The following is a 23689-nucleotide window of genomic DNA, read 5'->3' on the forward strand; positions in this document are numbered from 1 at the left end:
GGGAGACAGGTGATGGAGGAGGAGGAAGGGGAGGGGCGCAGTGATGGAGGGGGAGGAAGGGGAGGGGCGCAGTGATGATGGAGGAGGAAGGGGGAGGGGCGCAGTGATGAAGGGGGAGGAAGGGGAGGGGCGCAGTGATGATAGAGGGGGAGAAAGGGGAGGGGCGCAGTGATGATAGAGGGAGAGGAAGGGGAGGGGCGCAGTGATGATAGAGGGGGAGGAAGGGGAGGGGCGCAGTGATGGAGGAGGAGGAAGAGGAGGGGCGCAGTGATGGAGGAGGAGGAAGGGGGAGGGGCGCAGTGATGATGGAGGGGAAGGAAGGGGAGGGGCACAGTGATGATAGAGGGGGAGGAAGGGGAGGGGCGCAGTGATGGAGGAGGAGGAAGGGGGAGGGGCGCAGTGATGATGGAGGGGCGGAAGGAAGGCGAGGTCAGGGTTCCTCCTATGGGGCCCGCGATGCGGTGCTGGCCCTCACACGTACTCTCATGTCACAGTCTTCAAGTCATGAAAGGCGAATTCTGTGTGCCCGGCTTATCGATGAGGAAAGTGGTGCTGTGGTTCACACACACCCCGACTGACACAGGGCCTCTCCCTGCCTCTCAAACCAAGCAGCAGCTTGTGGCCCCACAGAGCCCTCAGAGCAAGGACCCTCACACCACCCTACCACACGCCGCTCTGGCCTTATCTCCTGAGAAGAACAGAACCTCTGGCAGGACCTACAGGGTACCCTCTCTTGCCAGTCTCATGAGGCCCTTGTATTCTCAACTCAAAAAATGTGCTGCTAGGGCTGGGAAGGTGGCTCAGTGGTAGAGCGCTTGCCTTGCATGCATGAAGCCCTGGGTTCGATTCCTCAGCACCACATAAGCAAAAAGAAAAAAAGCCAGAAGTGGCGCTGTGGTTCAAATGGTAGAGTTCTAGCCTTGAGCTGAAGAGTTGAGGAACAGCGCCCAGGCCCAGAGTTCAGGCCCCACGACCAGACCAAAAATAAATAAATAAATAAAATTTTAAAAATGTGCTGCTATAGCTAACATAATGCTACCTGCGTGAACATCTGAAATCATTTCCTCTCAAGTCAGGTCTGAGTCAAAGGTGTTCACTCTCTTCTATCATATTCAATAGAGTGCTAGAAATTACTGCAGAAAAATAAGGTAAGAGAAAGAAAAGGAATTCAAATAGGAAAGGAAGAAGGAACATTATTCTTACTTGTACATGATATAATCCTTGACTTAAAAGAGGCAAAAGATTCTACCAAAGCATCCCTAGGCTTTTGGAATAGCACGATATAAAAGTAACATATAAAAAAATCAGTAGGTTTTTCTATACAACAATGAACATGCTGAGAACAAGTTCAGTAAAAACAATTCCACTGGTAATAGCATCAAAAAACTACAAAAACACCTAGAAGTAAATTATTATCTAAGAAGGTAAAAGACCTATTCAATAAAAACTATAAAATGTTGAAGAAAGAAATGTTTAAAAAAAACAGAACATGGACAGAGCTGCCATATCTTTGGATTTGGTCTAGCAGAATCCATGCTGTGAAAATGACTACACCATCTACAGATTCAGTGCAAACAGTTCATCAAAAAGCTCATCAAAACCCCAATGTTGTTCCTCACAGGAACAGAAAAATCAATCCTAAAATTCATATTCATATAAAATTCATATTCATATAAAATTCATAAAAAAGACCCAATACACCAAAAGAGCAATGCTGGAGGTATCACAACACCAGACTTCAAATCACATTGCAGTAACAACGACAAAAATCAGCATGGTAGTGGAATGCAAATAGATACAAGGATGCATGGAACACTGGGTATTAGCCTATAATCGCAGCTACTTAGGAGGCTGAGATCTGTGGATTGTAGTTCCAAACCAGTCATCTTGGGAAGAAAAGAATCCATAGGAGTCTTATCTCCATTTAACCACCAAAAAGCTAGAAGTAGAGCTGTGGCTACTGCAGTAGAGTGCTAGCCTTGAGCCAAAAAGCTCAGGAACAGCACCATGACCCTGAGTTCAAGCTTGAATACAGGCATACACAAACAAAAACAAAGAGAACAGCATCAAAGACACAGAAATAAACTCCCACAGCCATCTGACATTTTACAAAGGAGCCAAAGACATACTCCTATAGTCCTAGCTACTCAGGAGGCTGTGATCTAAGGATCACAGTTTGAAGCCAACCTAGGCAGGAAAAGCCGATGAGACTATACTCTCCAATTAACAACCAAAAAGCCAAAGCAGAGGTTTGGTTCAAGTGGTAGAGCTAGAAAGCTAAAGGATGGCTCTGAATTCAAGCCCCAGGACACACCCCTTCCTCCACTCCTATCCTCCTCTCCCCTCCCCCCCCACACACACCACACCTACACAGGCTGTGAGATAATCAGCTATCTACACACACACACAAACAGAAATAGGACCCTTTTCTTTTATCCTGTACAAAAATCATTTAAAAATGGATAAAAGGCTTTCAAGTAAGACCTAAAGCTCCGAACCTACTAAAGGAAAACGGAGGGAAAATAGAAAATTTAGTTATAAACCTTTTTCTGAATAAGACTTTTAGTTGCCCCGGAGATAAAAGCAAGAAATCACAAAATCATCAAAGGAAGCAATGATCAGACTCCAAAGACAACCCACAAAATGGGAGAAAGTCTTCAAGGAGATAACCAGTTTTCCCAGCATCATTTGTTTATTATATTACATTCTATAATTCTACAAGCAATCATCAATTATGCTTAAGTCAATATGGAATTTCTTCGAAAAAAAAAAAAGAGTAGAAGCTGGGTGTTGGTGGCTCACATCTGTAAGCCTAGCTACTCTGGAGGCTGAGATCTGAGGACGGCAGTTTAAAGCCAGGCCCCGCAGGAAAGCCCATGAGACTCTTATTTCCAATTAACCACCAAAAGAAGGAATAAAAAGGCAGAAGTGGCATGTGCACATGTGTGTACTCACACACACACAAACACACATATACACATACACATACACAAAAAAGCAGAGCTACTTTATGACCCATCTATACCACTCCTAGGCATATATCAATGAAAAATTAAAAATCAGAGTTACATTTTACAACTGCAAACTGCTGGTTTTGCTTCTGTAAACTTGCTTGTGCTAGCACTGACCCTTCCCCTCCCTGGAAATAAATAAAAAGTTTTGGAGTCTAGACCTCAGCCCTGGGACAAGCTCTGTAGTTGTAAATAAAGAACAAACAAGTAAATTCCCCAAGTGGCCAAATGGGACCCAAGAATGGGACCCAAGATAAGGACCACCTGGCAAGTCCAGCAAATGTTAATCAATCACAAGCCTGTAACTATGTAACTATGTAAACTCCCCTCCAGGCTGACCGCTCCCCCTAGACTTGCCCCGAGCCAACTGTTTTACAAAGAGTGTTATAAACTTCCCCGAGTGGTAAAAATGATTGCTGGAATGTATAGTGACTTTTAAATGGGCCAATCCTGGGGACACCTGGTGTTATATGCTAATCTTGTGGTTTTTGCCTTTAAGAATGCCTGTAACCGCTGTTCTGGGCTTCCTGTCTGCCTTGGACAGAGAGCCCGTTTGCGCAAACGCCTAGTAAACTCCTCTTGCTTGTTGCATCTGCTGGTTTGGAGTCTTGGTTCTTGGGGTGCCCTCCCGTTGAAGAAAGCATCCCAGTGAGTCTGGGGTCTTTCACCAAAGGGTGTAAATCAACATACAAGAGACATACATGCATACCCATGTTTACTAAGGACTGGTCACAATAGGTAAGATAAAGCACCAGGCTAGAGTCCCCACAAATGATGACTAGAGAAACTGATACAGATGGGTGAGAGATAGAAATTTGTCATCCACAAAGAAGAATGAAATCATGTCATTTGCAAGAATACAATGGAACTTGAGAACATGTTGACTGAGATCATAAAAACTCAAAAAGCCAAGTATCAAGGTTTTACACATATGTGGTACCTAGAATAATAATAGTAGTAATAATAATAATATTAGTATAAAAGAGAAACTGAGGTAGTCAGTGAGGAGGGGATGAAGAGGATCAAAGTAGAAAATATATTACATGTATATGTGTACATAGACATACATGTATATTATACATATATCCATATACATCTATGCATCTATACATACATATACGCCTATGTGCGTATATATATATATATATATATATATATTTATATATGAAGACAGCATAATGAAACCAACTCAACACTGTTTGAAAAGCAGTGGAGAAGAGGTAGTAGATGCAAAGCATGCATCTACGGAATTATCACAATGACACTCCCTTGTACTATTCATGTATACTAATATTAACTAGTTTATTTGATTTGAGAACAAAGAGCCTGGGGCTGTAGCTCAATAGTACAGTTATAGTCTGGTCATATGTGGAAGTCCCTAGATTCAATCCCCACCCACACTACGAGAAAAAAACAAACAAATGAACTAACCATTATTCACCATGATACCATACTTTTATGAGATTATATTATGTTCCATAGTAAGCAGTCATCTAATAAATTTTAAAAATGCCTTTAGAAAAAATATAATGAGATCATCAATTTCAAGTATGCTTGGAAAAAAATCAGTTGCTTATTCTGTATTTCAACACCCACAGGCAAAAACGGTCCTGGTGCTCAGGCTCCTTCTGGTGTGGTTAGGTGAAAAGCAAGGAGATTTGGGTGAGAGGAGTATTGATTTTTGTGTTTTATTTCCTCCTATTGAAAAGACTAGCTTGGTGATTTATTGTTTTTTTTAAAGAAAAACAACATTAAGGAAACAGAAGTCACAATTTTGGTCTGCTACTTCTTGGCAGATAATTGGATTTTAAGATTTTCATTAAACAACATATTTTTTTCCAGAAACAATTTAAATAATTGTGTAAATAACTTTGAAATTATGGAAAAATAAAGCATTAGAAAATCCTAAAATAGAGTTTATTTTTAAGACAAAAAGAACTTTATTTGTATACTAGCTAGATAGCTATTGATTTAAGTGTAGAGTTGTTGAAATTCATCTATGGGAAAGGGTCTAAAGAGTATACTATCATGTTGGCAGTGCTTTATGCTGTCGAATCATAAATGATTGTTTTCTTCTCTATATATTATTTTTATATTGGTTTTCTTATTACGATTATTAGGCTGTGCCATTAAGACAGGTTACTTTAATCACTAGAAAAATCTTAGTTATGGAGAAATTTGCAGATGAAAATTAAGACTCACTTTTAGTCTTGGACACTTATCCAAAAGACTACAAGTCAGGATATAATAAAGACACATGCTCAATCATGTTCATTGCTGCACAATTCACCATAGCCAAGTTACAGAAACAGCCTAGATGCCCGATAATGAACCAGTGGATCAAGAAAATGTGATTTAGATATGTCCGCACACACATACACAATGGAAATTCATTCATCCATCAGGAAGAATAATGCTATGTCACTTGCAGGAAAATGGATGGACCTAGAAAAATATGTTAAGTGAAGCAAGTCAGGCTCAGAGAGACAAGGGATGCATGCTTTTTTTCTCATTTTGATATAAATTAATAACATATCTGATAACACATACAGGGCCATACGCACGCATATATTTACACAATTGAACTGAACAAAGTATAATATACGCAGGGGTAAATTTCAATAGTGCAACTCCTTGTTAGCTGACGGTTTAACAAAATAAATCCCAGAAAGCTGAAGTATGTTTTGTCTGAGGGTGCTGTAGCTTAAGGGGAGATGGGAAGACAAATGGACAGAAAAAGGATGGGAAAATACAGTCCTAATATTCACTGTAGATAGACAAGAATGGAACCAGATAGCGTGAGGCCATGGGTGGAGTTTGGAGAGATGAAGACAGTTATGGAAGGGGAGACATTGGCAAGATGCATGGCATTCATAAGTTAACACACCGAATTGAAACCCCTTCATACAACTCCTCAAAGATATTTTTTAGAACACTCATGTCTAGGTCCTACTATTCAGAGAGAACCCACTAAAAGTATAATCAAGAAGAAACCAACGCAGAAAAGTGAAAACGGTCCTGTGGTGGTGGTGGCCGGGGGGGGGGCTGTGATTTTCCACATGTAACATGTGGAAACAGCAGAGATGTTCTTGGAAGAACCCCTGTTCTTGGAGGATGGGGAGATGGGTGTGTAACCTCACATTCAGGTCTCAGCTATCCCTACACAAGGTGGGCAGAGCCTCGTGGCTGAGGGGCTTCACGCTACCATGCCCAACACTGGTCCTGAACTTACAGGTGGTCCTCGGGCACCGTCCACTCCTGGCAGACCCGGCTCTCCTGCTTTGCCCTGAAAGAAGAAGAGAGCAGTTGGAAGATCGTATTTTCAGGATTTCCCTGTTGCCGTCTGCCAGTACTTTGTATCACTCTATGTCCACAAGCCACAGTCTTTATGACTGTCAGCCTGCTCACCCCGTTTTCTGGTCCATTTCATCTAGGCCCACACCCACAATACATCCACACCCAGGGCCTTCTAGGTTTCCTTTGGAGTGCTGGCTGCACAGTGCTTCCTGACTCCTCATGCCCTGCACTGTCAGAAGTGCTCCAGGCTGAGGAGAGATGACAGCAACGTCTCAATGCCCATGGATGTCTTCACCCAAAAGCTATTAAGGATTGTGCCTTCCGGGAGGTGACACAGAGAAGCAGGCAGGCACATTTCCACTGAGCATCGAAATGGAGAAGCGAGACTTCCTAGACTTGATCCACACCCAGATGGCTGTTCTTGCCTGTGATGTAGGTCTCTAAGAGTCAGGCAGTACAAGCCTATCCTGGGTCTGCTCCAAAGGAAAGTATGATGGTGGCCACAGGATTCAGATTACCCTCAGAAAAATGGGACAATAACCAGCAGGCCTTAATGGTGTCCATGAATCCACCCTGAAATCCAGCAAAACTCTTCTTAACCCTCCAGCCAAGCACTGGGATACAGAGAAGTTGGGTCATCCACCCAAGGAATGCAACTCAAGTTCTAGTGAAGACATTTACCAGCCACATCCTTGGGCTCATTGGGAGTGAATCTGCCTACAACCCCTTCAGAGGCTAGCTGTTATGTGGGGGGATGGGGAGGGGAAGGTGGGCAAGGACATGCTGGCTCCAGTGGGCTCTTGAAGGTGTGAAGGCGGCCCATACATGTGTGAGCGAAGGCCTCCAGGCAGTGATCATCCACAAAAGGCTGGAGCGTGATGCGTAGCTATCCCAGACCCTGGTCCTGCCTCAGAGATGGGGAAGGGCTGACCTTCTAGTGGTGTTCCTCAGGGATCCCCACAGAGCTGCCTCTGTGCTCCCTGGAGAAGTGACGCGCTAGCTGGCCTTTTCCTCGCCCCCTGGTCCAGTCCCCCGGAGGTTTACTTTGTAGGATTCCCTCCTGAATACCTGCTTCCAACCTCTGCCTAAGATCTCAGGGGATCCTAGGTTCTACCCGTGCCGTGCTGCTGGTTCCTCCCCTATAATTCAGGGTGATGAACAGGAGGGCAGCACCGTGAAGTTTCCCAATGAATCAATGGGAGAAGGCAGGCGTGTAAATCTTAGGCCCGGGCACGTGCAAGAGTACTGCTGTTCCTGGTCAGGTCATGGGGTTCTGGATGGGGCTCTCTGCGGCTGGTGGTGAGGTTACCCAGTCATATGCAGTCCAGGAGACACAGCCTTGTGTCCTATATGCACCCCATGCACCCAGAACAGACTTAGTTTTGCATCAGTAATGTCTAATGCCTGGCACAGGCATAGGCTAGAGCTGGCATTCAATAAACAGACCGAAGAAAAGATCAAAGTCCCCAGTTACCCTAGTGGAGGGAAACTTCTCAGGCTAATGCACCTCCAGAAAGCTGGATCCCTGTTCTGAGCTCTGTGCTCCAGGTTAACCCCTGGATGCTTCATTGATGAACCGATGATCTTGACTGATCTGTCTACCTCTCTGTGACAAGTTCCCCAGCTGGAATGATGATGGTCCTCCCCCCTGGGGCTTTACAGACAGATTGGAAAAGGAGGTGAAGTACTATGCCCGGGCCTCAGGTGCTTGCAGGAGTTCCAGCCAAGGGACACAGTGTCTGATGCCATCCACCTGCTGACTGCCCTTGGTCTCTTCCCCGGGGCAGGTCACCTGGGAGTCAGCCCTGCTTTAAGCATCTCTGCTAGGCTGCTTCAGAATTCTAGAGCCTTTGTTTGTAGTGATGAGCTGTTTCCCCCTCCCATTCCCCCCAGTGATAAATTTTGGCTTTGACATCTGGCAAACAGTGTAAACTGACAAAGAGGTGCCTCTGGCAAAACTGCGAGATTCAGAGGCAGTCATAATAGTTTATGACCAAACAAATTAAAACGGAACATGAACTTCCCCGTAGAAACTTTTATGTAATTCTACTTAAGGGCTCCAACGGCTCTACAGTTTCGACCTCACCAGGAATTAAAAGTAGGGCAGCTGCAAAAAGAAACTCACTAAAATAATTAACAGTCAGACAAGCCGGAGTAGGACATGCAGTGTTCACCTCGTTTGCTCCTCCAGTTACTCTGGCGGTCAGCTCCTTCTTTTCATTCTACAGAAAAAGACGCTAGTGCTCACAGACGCTATCTGACTCACTCTGGGTCATCAAGGAGTGGAGCCAGCACCACGTCCCAGTGGTGATTGTTGCTGTAACTGTGGCCTAACACATTTTTACTTCACCATTATCATTTAATTTTGTCAGTGAGAAATGCCTATCTATAGCTCCAAAACTTTTAAAATACAAACATTATGGTGAGGAAGAATAGATATATAGGGATAGAAAATGGCGGACCTATGACAAAAAAAATGGAAACAACCAACTCTTTGTGGTGACTCAGACAGTAGAGTGTCCACCAATGAGGAAGACAACAGATATGGGGTTCGAGGCCTGGTGTTAGATGACAAAGCCAAAAAGGTGGACATAACATGTGGCTCATCAGGACGTTCTTCTTCCCACAATGCCCTGGGCTCCCACTCAAATACTTCTTCCCATAATGCCCTGCATTCCTACTCAAATGCTTCTTCCCATAGTGCCCTTGTTTCTAATCAAATGCTTCTTCCTCCCACAATGCCCTGGGTGCCTGCTTACGCCCTGAAAAGAGCCAGGGTGACAGATATACGAGCCTTCAAGCGATCAGTGCCCAACTCAGTGGAGAAGATGTGGATATTGCCCCCGTATGGCAATAATCACCCCGAGAGAGGACTCCGCTGGACTTCCAGCTCTGGCCCTTTTCCACAGAGTCTCTGCTCTACTTTCATTTTTAACTAAACTTGCTCTGTCTGCTTTAAACAAGTTCCTGCCCTTTAATTCTTTAACGGGTGAAGAAATGAACCCAGACCCTTACACTGCATGGCAGGTGCATGAAGTTGCTTTCTCATTCCTGGGGCCCCTTGGCTCAGAGCCCTCACAGTGAACGCAAACTACTCTCTTCTGTGGCGTCTCACAGAGTTCCTTGACATCGAAAGCTAGGAAAATACAGACATCTATTTTTGTTGGGTATGTGAGAAAAACTATCTTTTCTATGAAAAATGCCTGCTTAAAAGTTCCTGCTTTGGCCTGGTGGCTTGTCTCCTGTGAAGGAGAAGAGGAACTGCTTTGGGATAAGGAAGGATTTTTGAAATGTAAGGTTTTGTCTTAAAATGGTTTCTTCTCAAGATGAAATTATGACACACAACAGATTGTTCAAGAAACCGCTAAGGGTGTACTTGTATACAGTTAATGTCATTTCAAAGTCACCTTATGTAAAAAAAAGTTTTACCCTTTTCAAACTGGCTGATCATGGGCTGATCACTGAGCTCAATCCAACAGAGCAGCGGGGCGGGGCCTGCTGTGTCGGGGATAAAAACGGGGAGCAGCCTGGGCTCCGAGTGCTTGCCAGCCAGGGGATTGTTGGCTGATGGAACACTCACTCCTCCACAGAAGCCAATTTTGCCTTGCTGAGACAATTCTTCATTCTCGTGTCTATCCTTGCGACTCCGATGTTGTTCTTGGAGAGCATATTTACAACAAAAGTAAGGCAGACTGTGCACTGCTCAGCACCTCTGTCTTTCCCTGTGACATGGTACTCGGAACGGTCCCACATCAACTCCCACAGAGAGCCTCCATTTGTTCTGACAGCTGCCATGTGTGGCTGTTTCCAGATGCACGCATGCCCTGCATGCAGCCAGCTTCTTAGGGTGGGCCTTTGGAGAGCCAGGCTTCGTGCCCACCCATTCATCTCCCCCTGAACCTGTGGGGTTCCTTTTGTTTTGATGTGGTCCCCTTGTTGTCAGTTCATGGTGCTAGGATGGCCGTGAGGGCCTCCTTGCTCATGCTCTGCCCCTGAGCCACACCCTGGCCCTGGGTTGATGACAACAAAGTTGCTGAGGACCCTGCAGGGTCATCCTCCTCCAGGAGCCTTGACTTGCTAAAGCTCGGGGAGGCAAGCTGGCAGACACCACGATGGGACCTTAGAAATCCCAGCATGCTCCTGCGGGTACCTCCAGCATCTCAGGAGCACTGTGTCCAGCTCGCTGGACACCCTTAGAGCCAGTGGATGACTGCCATGTGAGAAGAACCGCAAACGCCTCACTGACAGTTATAAAAGAGGTGTTAACACCGCCCAGCTTGCTGTCTTATGGACATCAGGTTTCGATGGCAGGTCCAGCTCACCTGCCCCAGCGAATGCAGCCCTATGGGCAGGACTGAGGCCCCACAGGTAGGACTGAGGCCCCACGGACAGTACACAGAGGTGGAGGAGGCACAGGACCCCGTGCCCAGGCTTCCTGGCAGGGAGGTGTTGGACTAGCCCTTTCACCATCCTGAGACTTACTCTGCTCAAAAATAAAAGGCAGGTGGCCTTTCAGGGGGAAATAAAGAGACTTCCTGGGTCACAGAAGCCCCTCAGCACAGAGGAGCCATGGCTGAGAAATGGCGAATTTGGCATATGAAATGAGAAGTGTGGACGTGCCTTACCGGCTCTCCAGGGGGCCCCGGCTTTCCTTCTCTGCCCTGTTTGCCTTCTTCTCCCTACAAGAGAAACACAATTTATTTATGAGGTCCATGAACAGTAGAGTGGAGGGGAGCATAGATGCCACCACAGCCCATCTTTGTTTTCTGCCAAGTTCCCCTCACCAGCTATAGAGGCCATCTCCATGCACACGCACACACACACACACACACACGCAGACACACACACATGCACACACACACACACGCACACACACACATACACACACACACACACGCACGCACACGCGCACACACAGAGTGGGTCTAGTTTCCCCCATTTCTTCCCCAGCATCAAGATGCTGACAATGGATGTCTGACAGACTCTCATGACCCATCCCATCCCAGGAAAGCAACGCATCTCGAATAGCAACGGTATTCTTGCCATCGACCTGGAGGATCACCATCCTCACTGGAGAATGGCATACCCCTGGCTCATCGCTGGGCCTCCTGGGTGAACATGGTGATAAAGAAGAGGACATTATGTGGGGAAGAGCAGAGCATTCGCAATGTTCTTGGGGCACCCGCATGACTCAGAGGACGATGTACAGGGGTAGTTCATTTTGGTTCTAGGAAGGCTACGAGCATTCTCAATTTCTCTCTATGCAGCCAGCTATGAGCCCCTCCCCATCTGCCCCATCCAGCCTCAGCTCTACATGTGCACTAACATCTTCCTGATCATCTGAGAGACAAGCATTTCCTCAGGTCTCTGGAGATGGGAAAGGGACTCTGATGGTGATGATGACAGAGGACATAGAGACCAAGATTGGATCCATGGCTCACAGACGGTGAGGCCAGGCACACGGAGGTGTCATGGTTCTCATAGGCCAGGCAGAAGGAAGAGGGAAGAGCTGGGTGGCCAGGAATCCTTTGGTGGAGAGAGAAAATTAGCTTGTGGTGGCTGCCATGAAGGGTGCAATGGGGTTGGCGTTAATAGAGAGAGATGAAAGTGAGAGAGAGAAAAGAAAACAGCTCATGAAGAACCAGGAGGCCGCAATGCCCAGTCTATACATGGACATTAGTCAATGGATACTAGTCAATAGACATTAGTCTTAGCAGTGACGCTAGGCACAAAGAGACGGTGGCTGATTGAATCTACCTTAGAAGGAAAGAAGGGAGAGACAGAGGGAGGGGGCAGGATGGAAGGGAAGATCAGATGTTTAGGGAAACAACATAATCATGTTGAAGGCTGTCTTCCTCTAATCGAGTCCCTGAGAGGAATTTATGTAATGGAGATGGAACACAGGGCCTCTGGTTGGCCTCTGACCAGAGCTCTTCACTACTTGAGCCGCAGCCTCGTCACAAGGTGGAATATTGATAAAGGGTTGATGCAAATTCCTCGTTCCAAAGTGGAGATTTTCTCTCCTAGCTTTACCATTGCTAGAATTTAGCCTACAGTGGTTTCCTAGGTTTCGATGACATACCAGTCTCTAGGACTGCTGTTTACACTGACAGTGGCTCCATCCCAGCCTGTCACTTGAGATCCAAGCCTAGATAGTCAGAAGACTGCATTCAGGGCTACCCAGGAGAGACATCACCTCCACTCATCCGTGGGAGTATCTGTCAGGCATTCTATGAAGAAGGGCCCTATGAGAGCAATTTACCCCTTTAATTAATGCTGTATGCTCCCTATCTGTGAGGACCGAGGGAGAACCAGAGCAGATGTAATTCTTAACTCTCCTTGAAACTGTTCCCTCATAATGTAGTATTACTAACTGCTCTTCTCTGTTATATCCACAGATCTAGAAAACAGAGGTGTCTAATCTGAGTCTGTTTGAATGAGCAACTGGAATCACATCAAGGAATAGCAGCATCCACTACACCAGTACAAATGTGACCAGTAGCTGGGACAGGAGAGGTGAGACTGAGAGGCTGATTTGGCCTGTCAGGACAGAGAAGGAAGCATGCCGCAAGGACTGGACCAACATGGGAAGGATCAAAGTCCTCGGGGGTCTGGGGATCTAGACCGTTCTTGAGGTTCTGGGTTCAACTTCCCAGAAGTACAAAATAAACCAACAGGGTGATCAACTCAAGGAAGAAAGATAGCAAGTTGAACTGGGACTGGAAATGTAGCTTAGTGGTGAATGCTGCCTTGTATATGTGTGGCCAGGGTTCCAGTTCCCAGCAATGTATACAACAGCAGCCATCAGTCAAAGAGGAAACCAGAACATGTGCTTGGCAGATGAAAATGCTCATAAGCCCGAGAGAAGGCACCCAAGTGTGGTAAGAAAGTGTAGCATGTCCTAGAAATCACAAAGAAATGGTAAAAGAATACATGGCCGGAGCCAGTGATGGCAGCAGGCAAGGCCAGACCTCCAACCACACAAGAATTAGTTCTCCATGCAGAGGCCTTTCTGGACAGAGCCGATTACAAGCACATGGTCCATCTCACCTCTACTGAGATGCATAGTCAATGGAAAAGGTCAGAACAATGCTGATGGATAGACATTTTGTAGTATATATATATATATACACACATATACATATATATGTATATGTACATATACATATATGTATACACATATACATACTTACATACAAAGAAAGGAAATACAATTTAAATCAATAATATATCACCAATATAAATATATATACACATATGTGTGTATATGTGTGTATATATATATATATATATATATATATATATATATATATATATGACTGGCTACCCCAAAGTTTGGTTGATTCAACTGAAGAATCAGTTAGTAACTATATATCTTCTAATTTTTACAATCATGAAATTCCACTAATCATCATGCCTTTACACACACACACACACACACACACACACACACACACACACACACGTTCCTTTACATACTATATGTGTTTGCTTATGTTTATAAAGGGAAACTCGATATTTTTTTAAGAATCACTTACTGGGATTCCAGGAATTCCCGAAGGGCCTTGGGGTCCAGGAGGACCTTCTTTCCCCTAAAAAAGAAAATCCAAGACACAAACAGTGAGACCCTTGATTGGCTTTACTAGACACAACCCAGCTGGACTCCCCATGGTGACCTCCCCATGGGGAGGGGCTGTGGTTAGAAGCCAGTGCCACCCCCTTCTTTGCTCCTTGGGCTGCACATCTCCCAGGAAAGTGGGCTCCAGGCTGTAAATGTAGTGAGCATTGAACAGCAGCGGGAAAACGCTCACCCCAATGCTGCCCGCATTCCGGTGACTGCAGAACTCCACCGTTATAATGGAGGTGGGAAGAATGCGTTAAGGCCTTGAAGTTCATCAGGCTGGGTTCAGGTCCAACTTGACATTGGTCCCCAAATATCCTGAACCTTGGGTTCTCCAACCACAAAGCACAGAAACCTCCAGCTACTGTCCCCACCAAAACCCAGCACAAATGAAGGCTGGCCATGTGGTTATGTATAAGGGATGATTTTCTTGTTTTCGCCATTTTGGTTCAAAGGTGATTAAACTATAAAGATTTACTAGGCCAGCAAGTCATGTGAGTATCTGTTTGAAAGACTGTTTTGGTGAACGGCATTAATTAGCACTTCATTACCCATTTCATTCCTCAAAGACACAGCACTGACACTGTTGTCTCGAGTTTTTGTGTCAGCAAGAGGCAGTCAGTGCCACTGTCCAGCACAATGCCTTTTCTATCTCCTCCCATCTCTGTGCTAAGAGAATGCAGAGGTCCTGGCACTATGGTAATCCACTACCAATGCTCTGTGAGATAAGTACTAAGTGCCAGCCTTTAGTTCTGACCATACAAATGAAGGTTTTTCTTAAAGGTTATACATTTAGCCTCTTAAAAAGCATTTCAATCTCATTCCTTGTTATGGGTCTATTTAATTGGTTTAAATCTTCTTGGTTCAGGGTGGGTAGATTTTGCTTGCTTCTGTTGTGATATCCCCTTTTGTAATCTCTAATTTTAATTTATTTAGGTAAGTTGCTTAGATTTTCTAAGGGTGTCAATTGTTTAAATTTTTTTCAAAGAACCAACTCTGTTTTGTTGTTACTTGTATGGCTTTTTTGTGCCTCTAAACTATTTCTTTCTGGTCTAATTTTTATTATTTCTTTCTAGCTACTGGTTGGGGGCTGGCTTGTTCCTGTTTTTCAAGAAACTTTAGGTATATCATTAGAGTGTTGATTTGAGATATCGCTAATTTGTTTATGTAGACACTCAAAGTTATAAATTTTCCTCTGAGTATTGCTTTTGCTGTGTCCCAGAGGAGCTGGTATGTTGTGTGTTTATTGACATTGAATTCCAGAGACATTTGAATTTCCCTTATCTCTTCATTGCAGTGATATCATAGGCAAAATATGGAATCATCCTAGATGTCCCTTATTGGATGAATGGACCAAGAAATGTAGTAATTCTACTCATCAATCAAAAAGAAAGATATTGTACCATTCCTAAGGAAATAGAAAGACACTGAAAAAATTATATTAAGTGAAGTAAGACGAATGCAAAATGATCAACACAATAAATCAAAATACTCATTTCTTCCCTATGCCACAACATCCACAAACACGTAAGCAAATAAAAGCAATGCACTTTGTCAGCACAAAACAAGTATTCCATCATCATTACAGAATTTTAAGCACTGATATAGCCTTCTAAGTTCCTTCCTAGAGAAGTTAGAATAGAAACAACCAAAACAACAAACAGAATCCAAGAGAGAGGCCAGCAAACTCTGGCCCTCTACCTGCTTTCATAAATAAAGTTTTATCAGCACACCATCACACCACTATGTATGAAGTGTGCCTTATTGTTTGCTTTACCCCAGCTGAGGTAAGTTGATGTAGCAGAGCATATGGCCCACACAGCCTGAAACATTTGCTACTTGTTTCATTCTATGGAGAAAGTTAGCTAAGTAGCAAGATTCTCTTGGTTCCTGGGTGAAGAAGGTATGATTACATAATAAGGTGACAAGCCTAGGAGAGGACTAACTCCTGACTCCCTGTCCAGTGCTCTTAGCACCACAATGGCAATGAATCAGGACCATGGACAGCTCCAAGCATGGGTATAATTTGCCACAAGGGTTCTATGATGGACTCTGTCTTATTAATTATAGTTTTGTTCCTAGGAATGTAGTTCTTTTAAAAACAAACCAAAACCCACATGGGCTGTACAGCGTACACTCCTTGCAACAACTTTCATCAGGGAAATCTCTTACAGTCTGAAAATCATTGCAAAGCAATCTGCAGTGTTTTATTCTGCCTGTGGGCATTGCTTCTAAAGACCTGACCACAGAATGATCTTTAAAAGGGCCACATGAAGCTGATGCTGGTGGCTATACCTGTAATTCTAGCTACTCAGGAGTCTGAGATCTGAGGATCAAAGTTTGAAGTTAGCCCAAGAAGGAAAGTCCATGAGACTTTTATCTCACTACTAACCACTAACAACCACAAAAAAAAAAAAAGAAGCCAGAAGCAGAGGTGTAGCTCGAGTGGCAGAGCCCTAGTCTTGAGCATAAAAAGCTCAAGGAAGGCACTCAGGGCCTGAATTCAAGCCCAAACACACACAGGTCCACACAGCTTTCAAGTACATAATCTCATCATTCTCTGGTGTGTTGGTATGCAATAACAGGAAGAACTATGAACTGAGAGTTCCCAGATTGACATAGGTCTTAGGTACTGACTTAATATTATTTTCCTGTATGCATTTGGAAAACTGACTTGGCCACTCTGGTTGTCACCAGAGCCCAAAGACCCCAGGGAAAGGTTGACCTCCTTGCCAGCTACTCTAGGACTACAATGCTGAGATTCCTATAAATCGAGCTGCGTGTTATTATGTGACCCTGAACGGGTCACTTCAATTCTCCAAATTCAACCTTCTTTATTTATACAATGGATATAATAATTTGGGGGCTGTTATAAAGGAGGTTCATCCAGAAGAGACAGGGATATGAATGGATTTCTGCATATCCCTTTACATGTAGGCATGCCAGGCTCCTGGCTAAACACCCTCTCTGAAGTGCATTTCACCTTTTGCTTTATGGTACTGAAGTGAATTATGTGCTTCTAGCAGCTTTGTGCAATGAAAATAACTCTGGCTTTTGAGCAAGAGGCATTGGGTTGAAATGCTAACTGTGCCTGTTGTAATTTGGAGACCTTGGCTATTGACTTAGCGCTTATTTTCATTCCCCTCTGGAACACGTGAATCTTGATACTGCCTCTTACCTGATATGCATCAGGGCACAGAGTAGCTCTGGAAGAGCTAGCCTGAAACTGTTCCACTCACCTGGGCTTGCTCAGAGTAAAAGCTATGAAAGTGAGGTATACCTCAAGAACCTGCTTGTGCTGGTGTCTGTACGCTGAATTCTGGAATTAAAGAGTGTCAGATCATTTTATCCAAACCTCTGTTTCAATGGGGAAGTAACCAGGCTCACCAGAAAGCAACTGACTCTCTGCTTTTACTGCAGAGCTTCTAGAGATCTCTGGGAACATTTAGGCCCAGGAGGTAGAGAGCACTGTGACAGGGCAGGGGAACACCTGGACTACTACCAAGGCCCAAGACAGATTTGGGAGAGCTTCCATCCCATACAGAACTCACCTGCAACCCTGGAACACCTGGAGGCCCAGCAGCTCCCGCCAGTCCATCCGCTCCCTAGAAAGATGAGGCAGAAAATTAGTTCCTCGGGCAACTAGTCCATTGTTAGTACTCTCCTCTGCAGAGATAAAATGATGCACAGATTTTTTTAAATTATGTTTTTATTATCTTTAAGTAGCAGCACACAAGGGTTAACATTTCACGTGTGTGGTTGTGATCAGTGTCACCCCTTTTGTAATTCTCCCCATCCCTCCCAGCCCAACCCCTCCCGTCCAGTTTCCTAGTTTCATAGAATATGCGTTGAATATAATGTCTGCACCTGTCCCCCAATTCCTCTCACCGTGTGCCCTACCCTAGCTCCACTAGCCTAGGTGTTCCTTGTGAGCTCAGGTTGTCCTGAGGAGCTACCACCAGACTTCCAGAAGCACCAAGACATTAACCAGCCTGTCCATCCCAAGACAATGGCACACAGTCTTACTTTATAATGGACATTCTCAGCCAGGGTCAGGAAACATTTCAGGCTGAAAACAATAAATGAACGCCTGGATCTCTCTCCTGAGAGATGAGGAAGACAATCATTTATGTCAACCCAGGGAAGAAGCGATACACAGGAGGAGGAGATGGAAGGAGAGCCCTGCACAGGTACACAGAATACACCCCGGACACACCGAGGGCCCCGGACACACAGAGGGGCCCCAGCATACAGAGAGCCCCCGGCATACAGAGGGGCCCAGGCACACAGAGGGGCCCAGGCATGTGTGTGCACCAGGGCCCTTGCACCTAATGTTCACTCTGCCTACAGCCCGGCCCCCTGTGTGTCCACAGGGTGCAGCTCCATCCCAGGAGAGTCCTCCTGTCCCCCAGACCCTGCCCCTCACGACTCTGCTACCATTTGTTCATTTTCAATCTACTTTTTTCTAGAGTATTTCCAACACTGGCCATGGAGGTGCTTATTAGCTTGCCTTGCCATTTGTTTATTGTCTGTCACCATGATCCTCAGATCTCAGCCTCCTGAGTAGCCAGGATTACAGGTGTGAGCCACCAACACCCAGCTCTTTATTATTGACAGTCCTGAAGAATGTGAACGCATGGCCTCATACTTGCTGGGCAAGCACTCTACCACTTAAGCCATGTATTTTTTTTTTGCTTTAGTTTATTTGTTAGATGGGATCCCGCACTTTTGCTCAGGACCAGCCTCAGTCATCCTACCTGCCCTTCAGCTATCACTGGGATTGCAGGTACCACTACCATGCCCAGCCAAAGCAGGAGTTCTTTAGGCTAATTCACACGACCTCTTACTAGCTCTCATAGAGTCATATTAGATTTCTAAGCTTCAGGAACCTTCTTAGACCCAGAATTCTGGGTCCGTAGCCTGCTCCTTCAGTTGAGCTGTTTTGCCCTCAGCAAGTGTCCTTATAGCCTTTGTATCACAGTTCCTTTATAAAATACAGAAAGAAATGGCAGCAACGATTGCACATGAAGTGAGGAGATAATACACATAAAGAAGTAGCCAGCATCCAGAACACCTGGGACTCTCTGCAAAGGGCATCCATTGTCCACAGAGGACCAAAGACGCTGCATTCATTACATATGAAGTTACAGACAAGCAAGTGCTCATTGTCTGTGTATCTATCAATACAGCTTTGTCTAACTGGTGTGAGTGCTTAATGTGACCAGGTGTCAGCCACACTGTAGGAAGGCAGAAGTTTCTGCACCACAGACTTGGACCTCAACGAAATTGATATAGTCACAGAAAATGTGTTGGTTTTCCATGGATGGCAAATCCTACAATCAGACAGGTTTGCCCACCTCTGCCACCAGACAAGAATTCAGCAAGTGTTCAAAAGGGACAATGACACTCCTTAAATGTATAGTATAAGGTTTCTTGTTAGATTACACACATGGTACAAAGCTAACAGAACTAGAAGACAAATGTGAAAGGCACTTGTCTGCTTGGTACCCAGATCACAGAGTGCCCAGGACCGTGACTTGCACAGGACCTGACAAATAAGCATTCAAAAAAATAATGCATAGAAGACCAGGCAAGAGGGTTAATTTCTTTTTTTGGGGGGGGGGGGTTCCGGTCGTGGGGCCTGAGCTCTGGGCCTGGGCGCTGTCCCTTAGCTCTTCAGCTCAAGGCAAGCGCTATACTACTGAGCCACCTTCCCAACCCGAGAGGGTTAATTTCTTGCTCCCAAGTCGTTGCTTCTACATGACCTGCTGCTGGCCCTGAAAGGAAGCAGACTCGATGACACCCACGTTCAAAGGCAATTAACAAGGCACGGCACAAAGCAGAAACTCGATAGACGCTTGCTGAGCGAGCCCAAAGCACTTGCAAGCAAGAGACAGCCATGCTTCCTCCATCCTTGCCAATACCTTCTGACTCCAGGAGTGCTCTAAGCCCCCATCCATCCGGAACCCCCGGTCCCTCTACATTCACCTCAGAAGCCGTGGGATCTGTTCTGTCAGTTCAACTCTGGTCGCTTTAGAGAGTGCCATCCTCCTCCCCAGATAAGTTGCATCCAGTACAATCCCAACTCCAGCAAGTGAGGACATGCTCAAATGTGAAGGCCAGAAAAGAAGGGCATACAACGTTCTACTTACTGGTGGCCCAGGATTCCCAGGGGGCCCCATGAAGCCTGGAACTCCAGGATGACCCTGAGGAGACACAAACAGCGATTCTGGAAACTTCCTCATGAAAAGCTTTCACCATGTACAAACACAAGATTTCAGGCGGAATCCAGCATCCACCTCTAACCCTATTAACCATTTCTATTAAAGACACTGACAGCAAAAAGGATGTCTTCTTCTTTTTTTTTTTCATGCATCACTACACAATCAAAAGGTGGATAAAATGACCAAGAATACTTATTGAAAGTGTGCCCTGAAAGTGGATTTGCTTCCAGATACTGTGTGTGGAAACGGTGAAGGGTTCTGGGTTCATTTCATTATACTCTCAACCTTGTGGATGTGTTTGACGTGTTCCATGGTAAAATCTAAGAACAAATTCACACACATTCACCAACGCATCCTGATGTCCCTCAGTATCCACAGGGCGTGCCATGGATCTGAAGATGCTCATGGCCCTTATACAAAAGAGCACCTAACTTAACACATCTTCCCATAGACTTTAAATTATCTCTGGTTATTATAACTGCACTGGAAATACTATATTTTTACCAGGCACACTGTACCTATGTAAGGGGTAATATTAGGAAAAAGTCTACACATCTTCAATTCAGATGTAAAATTTAAAACATTCTTAACCTACAGTTAAGTTGTCTGAATGGATTCAGAAACCATGGGAATAGAGGATGGATTGTGTGTCTATATCTCTCTGTGACATACAAACACACACACACACACACACACACACACACACAGAGTCATTTATTCTATGACAGTGCCGTGTATAGTCATAAAACAAAAGAAGAAGTTACATCCCTCTCCTCCACCTGCATGCCCTGACACCGGCAAACATGAGCAATCATACCTGGGGTAGAGTGCATTTTACCTGTGACATGTCATTGCTGTAAGGATAATACAAATACTCTTTGTTTTTCCTACTGCAGAAGGGCTTTTAGCTGATCGCAAGCCAGGCTTGCCTCTCACTGCTTTTGGATCACCTGCTCACATACATCATCCTTTATTCAGCCACCCCAAGTGCCATGAGGTCAGGATCCGCCCCTTGCTCATGCTGTGTCTCAGACTGAGCTAGTGGAGCTGGATCCTGCCATGGTACTGCTTTACTGTGATGCGTGCTGAGCTGAGCTCTACAGAGGTGCATGGAAATCCCAAAGAGAAGGTTGGTGGGAGACAGAGAGGGAAAGATGGAGAAGGAGGGAAAGAAAAAGAGAAGAAAGAGAGAAAATGGAGGAGTAGGGGGAAAGAGAGAAACAGAGAGACAAACAGAGAGGCACAGAGACAGACAGAGAGAGAGAGGGAAAGAATGGGGCTATGTAGAGAAAGCCCCTCTCACAACAGTACCATGCCAGCTATACATTATTAAGGTTTTTTTTTTTTTTTACCTGATCACCTTTCTGTCCAACTTCACCATCTGCACCACGCTCTCCTTGGCTTCCCTTGGAAGGAAGAAAAAGAGTCACTGGAAATCTCACTAGAGCTGCATCACAAAAGAAAACAAAATGTAATCATGCATTCGTTCATCTATCCATTCTTCAACAACCCCCTATCATGGCGCTGCTGTGTGCCAAGCACAGGGGCAGTGGGCATGGTGGCAAAACGGCTTAGCTGGGCTTTGGGGACCGTGGAAGGGGCATCAGGAAATGTCACTGGGAGACAGTGGGCCTGCCTGGGATCCCGGGGTAGCACGTCTGGGTGTCGTTGCAGGAGGTTGGAGGATGAGCTTAGATTTTAGCTGTGGCTGGGGTGTGAGGTAAGCTAGACCATCCAGGCTGAGGAGCAGAGAATGGCTGAGGGGAGAGCATTAGGTTATCATGAAAAAGAGTTGGATCAGAGACAGAACCAGTGTGGTGCCTAAAGGTTCTGGAACGCAGGTGTGCAGATGAGGAAGGGGACACCGCGGAGATGGTGGGGCTGGGAACAGAGCTGCCCACGGGGCTTGGTGGGAAGCCCCTCCTGACGTGCGGCCCTAACTCCCTCCCCAACTGGAACCCTGAGGAGCCAGCAAACACCTGGAGAGAGTTTTTGTTTCCTTTTTGTTTGCATGTTTTGTGCTGGTCCAAAGGTTTGAACTCGGGGCCTTGTTCTGTCACGCACAGCTGGTGAGCTACACTTCCCCTTCTGCCTCTTTGCTGGCTAACTAGAGATGGCATCTTGAAGATTTTTCCTGCCCTCACTGGCTTTGAACCACATCCTCAGATCTGAGCTTCCCGAGTCCTTAGAAGGATAGGTGCCTATACTAATTATTATGATGTGTGAGAGAATAAAATCAGATAATAAAACATGGCGCTACTTCACACTCTACTCGGAACACAGTGCCGGCTTGTAAAGATGAAGTGTTAGTATTGCACTGGTTATTTCATGTCTTAATCCTGGCCTTCTCACTGTGTCTCTGGACTAGGTGATTCCACTCTCTGTATCCCAACTTCCAATGAGTATTCTAATGGGAGCATTATTGTAGGGCTATTAAGGAGACTTACATGCCCCAAGATCTATAAGGTGCTTTGACTAGTGACAGGGTCAGTGTTCAACCTTAATAACCCTGGCGATCACCACCAGCACCACCACCTGGCCATCACTAGCACTGCAACATTCCCCTGATCATCCTGGTCCACATTACCATTGTCACCCTCGCCATCAGCATCACAACCACCACCCCTCCTCCTCCACCATCATCCATCATCACTGTCACATCCACCACCATCACCATCCACCACCACCACCATTATCTTCTTCTCTTCATCACCACCAGCACAGGTCCAGCTCCACCACCGCCATGGTCAACACCATCATCACCATCACCACCACCACCATCACCACCATAGTAGCATGAGAGTCAGAACATACAACCTATCTGCAATATTTTTAGAGACTAACCTTAAAAATACCATTCAGCAGTTGCCGGTGGCTCACACCTGTAATCCTAGCTACTCAGGAGGCTGAGATCTGAGGATAATGGTTCAAAGCCAGCCTAGACAGGAAAGTCCATGAGACTCTTACCTCCAATAAACCATCAGAAAACCGAAAGTGGTACTCAAAGTGGTAGAGCCTTGCGCTGAAAAGCTCAGGGACAGTGCCCAGGACCCAGAGTTCAAGCCCCAGGACCGACAAAAAAAATACCATTCAGCCAGGCACTGGTGGCTCATGCCTGTAATCCTAGTTGCTCTGGAGGCTAAGATCTGAGGATCTAGGTATGTAGCCCGCTCTGGCAGGAAAACCTCTTGACTCTTATCTCTACTTAACCACTAAAAAAAGCCAGGAATGGAGCAATGGTTCAAGTGGTAGAATGCTAGTCTTGAACAAACAAGCACACATACAACACCCAAGTCCTGAGTTCAAGCCCCATGACTGGCACCAAAACCAACAAACAAAAACATTCAGAGCTTCTGATCTTAACTATCTGCCCACCCTGGTTTTGAATCTACTATGTATACAAATTAACAAATGCATGAATATAAAAATATTGTTAAACAACATTGAGATACCACCTCACTTCAGCTAGAATGGCTATAATCAAGAACTCTAACAACAACAGATGCTGGAGGGGATGTGGACAGAAGGGAACCTTA

At 45.3% G+C, this 23689-nt stretch overlaps 1 protein-coding gene across 1 annotated transcript in view; it reads right to left on the minus strand.

The window, feature by feature from the left end:
• The window catches only part of LOC105992306, a 37392-nt gene extending 14449 nt beyond the window's left edge, over positions 1-22943 (minus strand). Inside the window, exons 1-7 of the mRNA XM_013025134.1 lie at positions 22867-22943; positions 21506-21559; positions 20082-20135; positions 17481-17534; positions 13847-13900; positions 10934-10987; positions 6244-6297 (exon numbers count right to left, since the gene is read on the minus strand). Of these exons, the coding sequence (XP_012880588.1) occupies positions 6244-6297; positions 10934-10987; positions 13847-13900; positions 17481-17534; positions 20082-20135; positions 21506-21559; positions 22867-22943 (401 nt within the window). The remainder of the gene's footprint in view (positions 1-6243; positions 6298-10933; positions 10988-13846; positions 13901-17480; positions 17535-20081; positions 20136-21505; positions 21560-22866) is intronic.
• Between the last annotated feature and the right edge of the window lie 746 nt (positions 22944-23689).

This window comes from Dipodomys ordii, unplaced genomic scaffold (assembly GCF_000151885.1).
Source record: "Dipodomys ordii isolate 6190 unplaced genomic scaffold, Dord_2.0 Scaffold82, whole genome shotgun sequence".
NCBI classification, from domain to species: Eukaryota; Metazoa; Chordata; class Mammalia; order Rodentia; family Heteromyidae; genus Dipodomys; species Dipodomys ordii.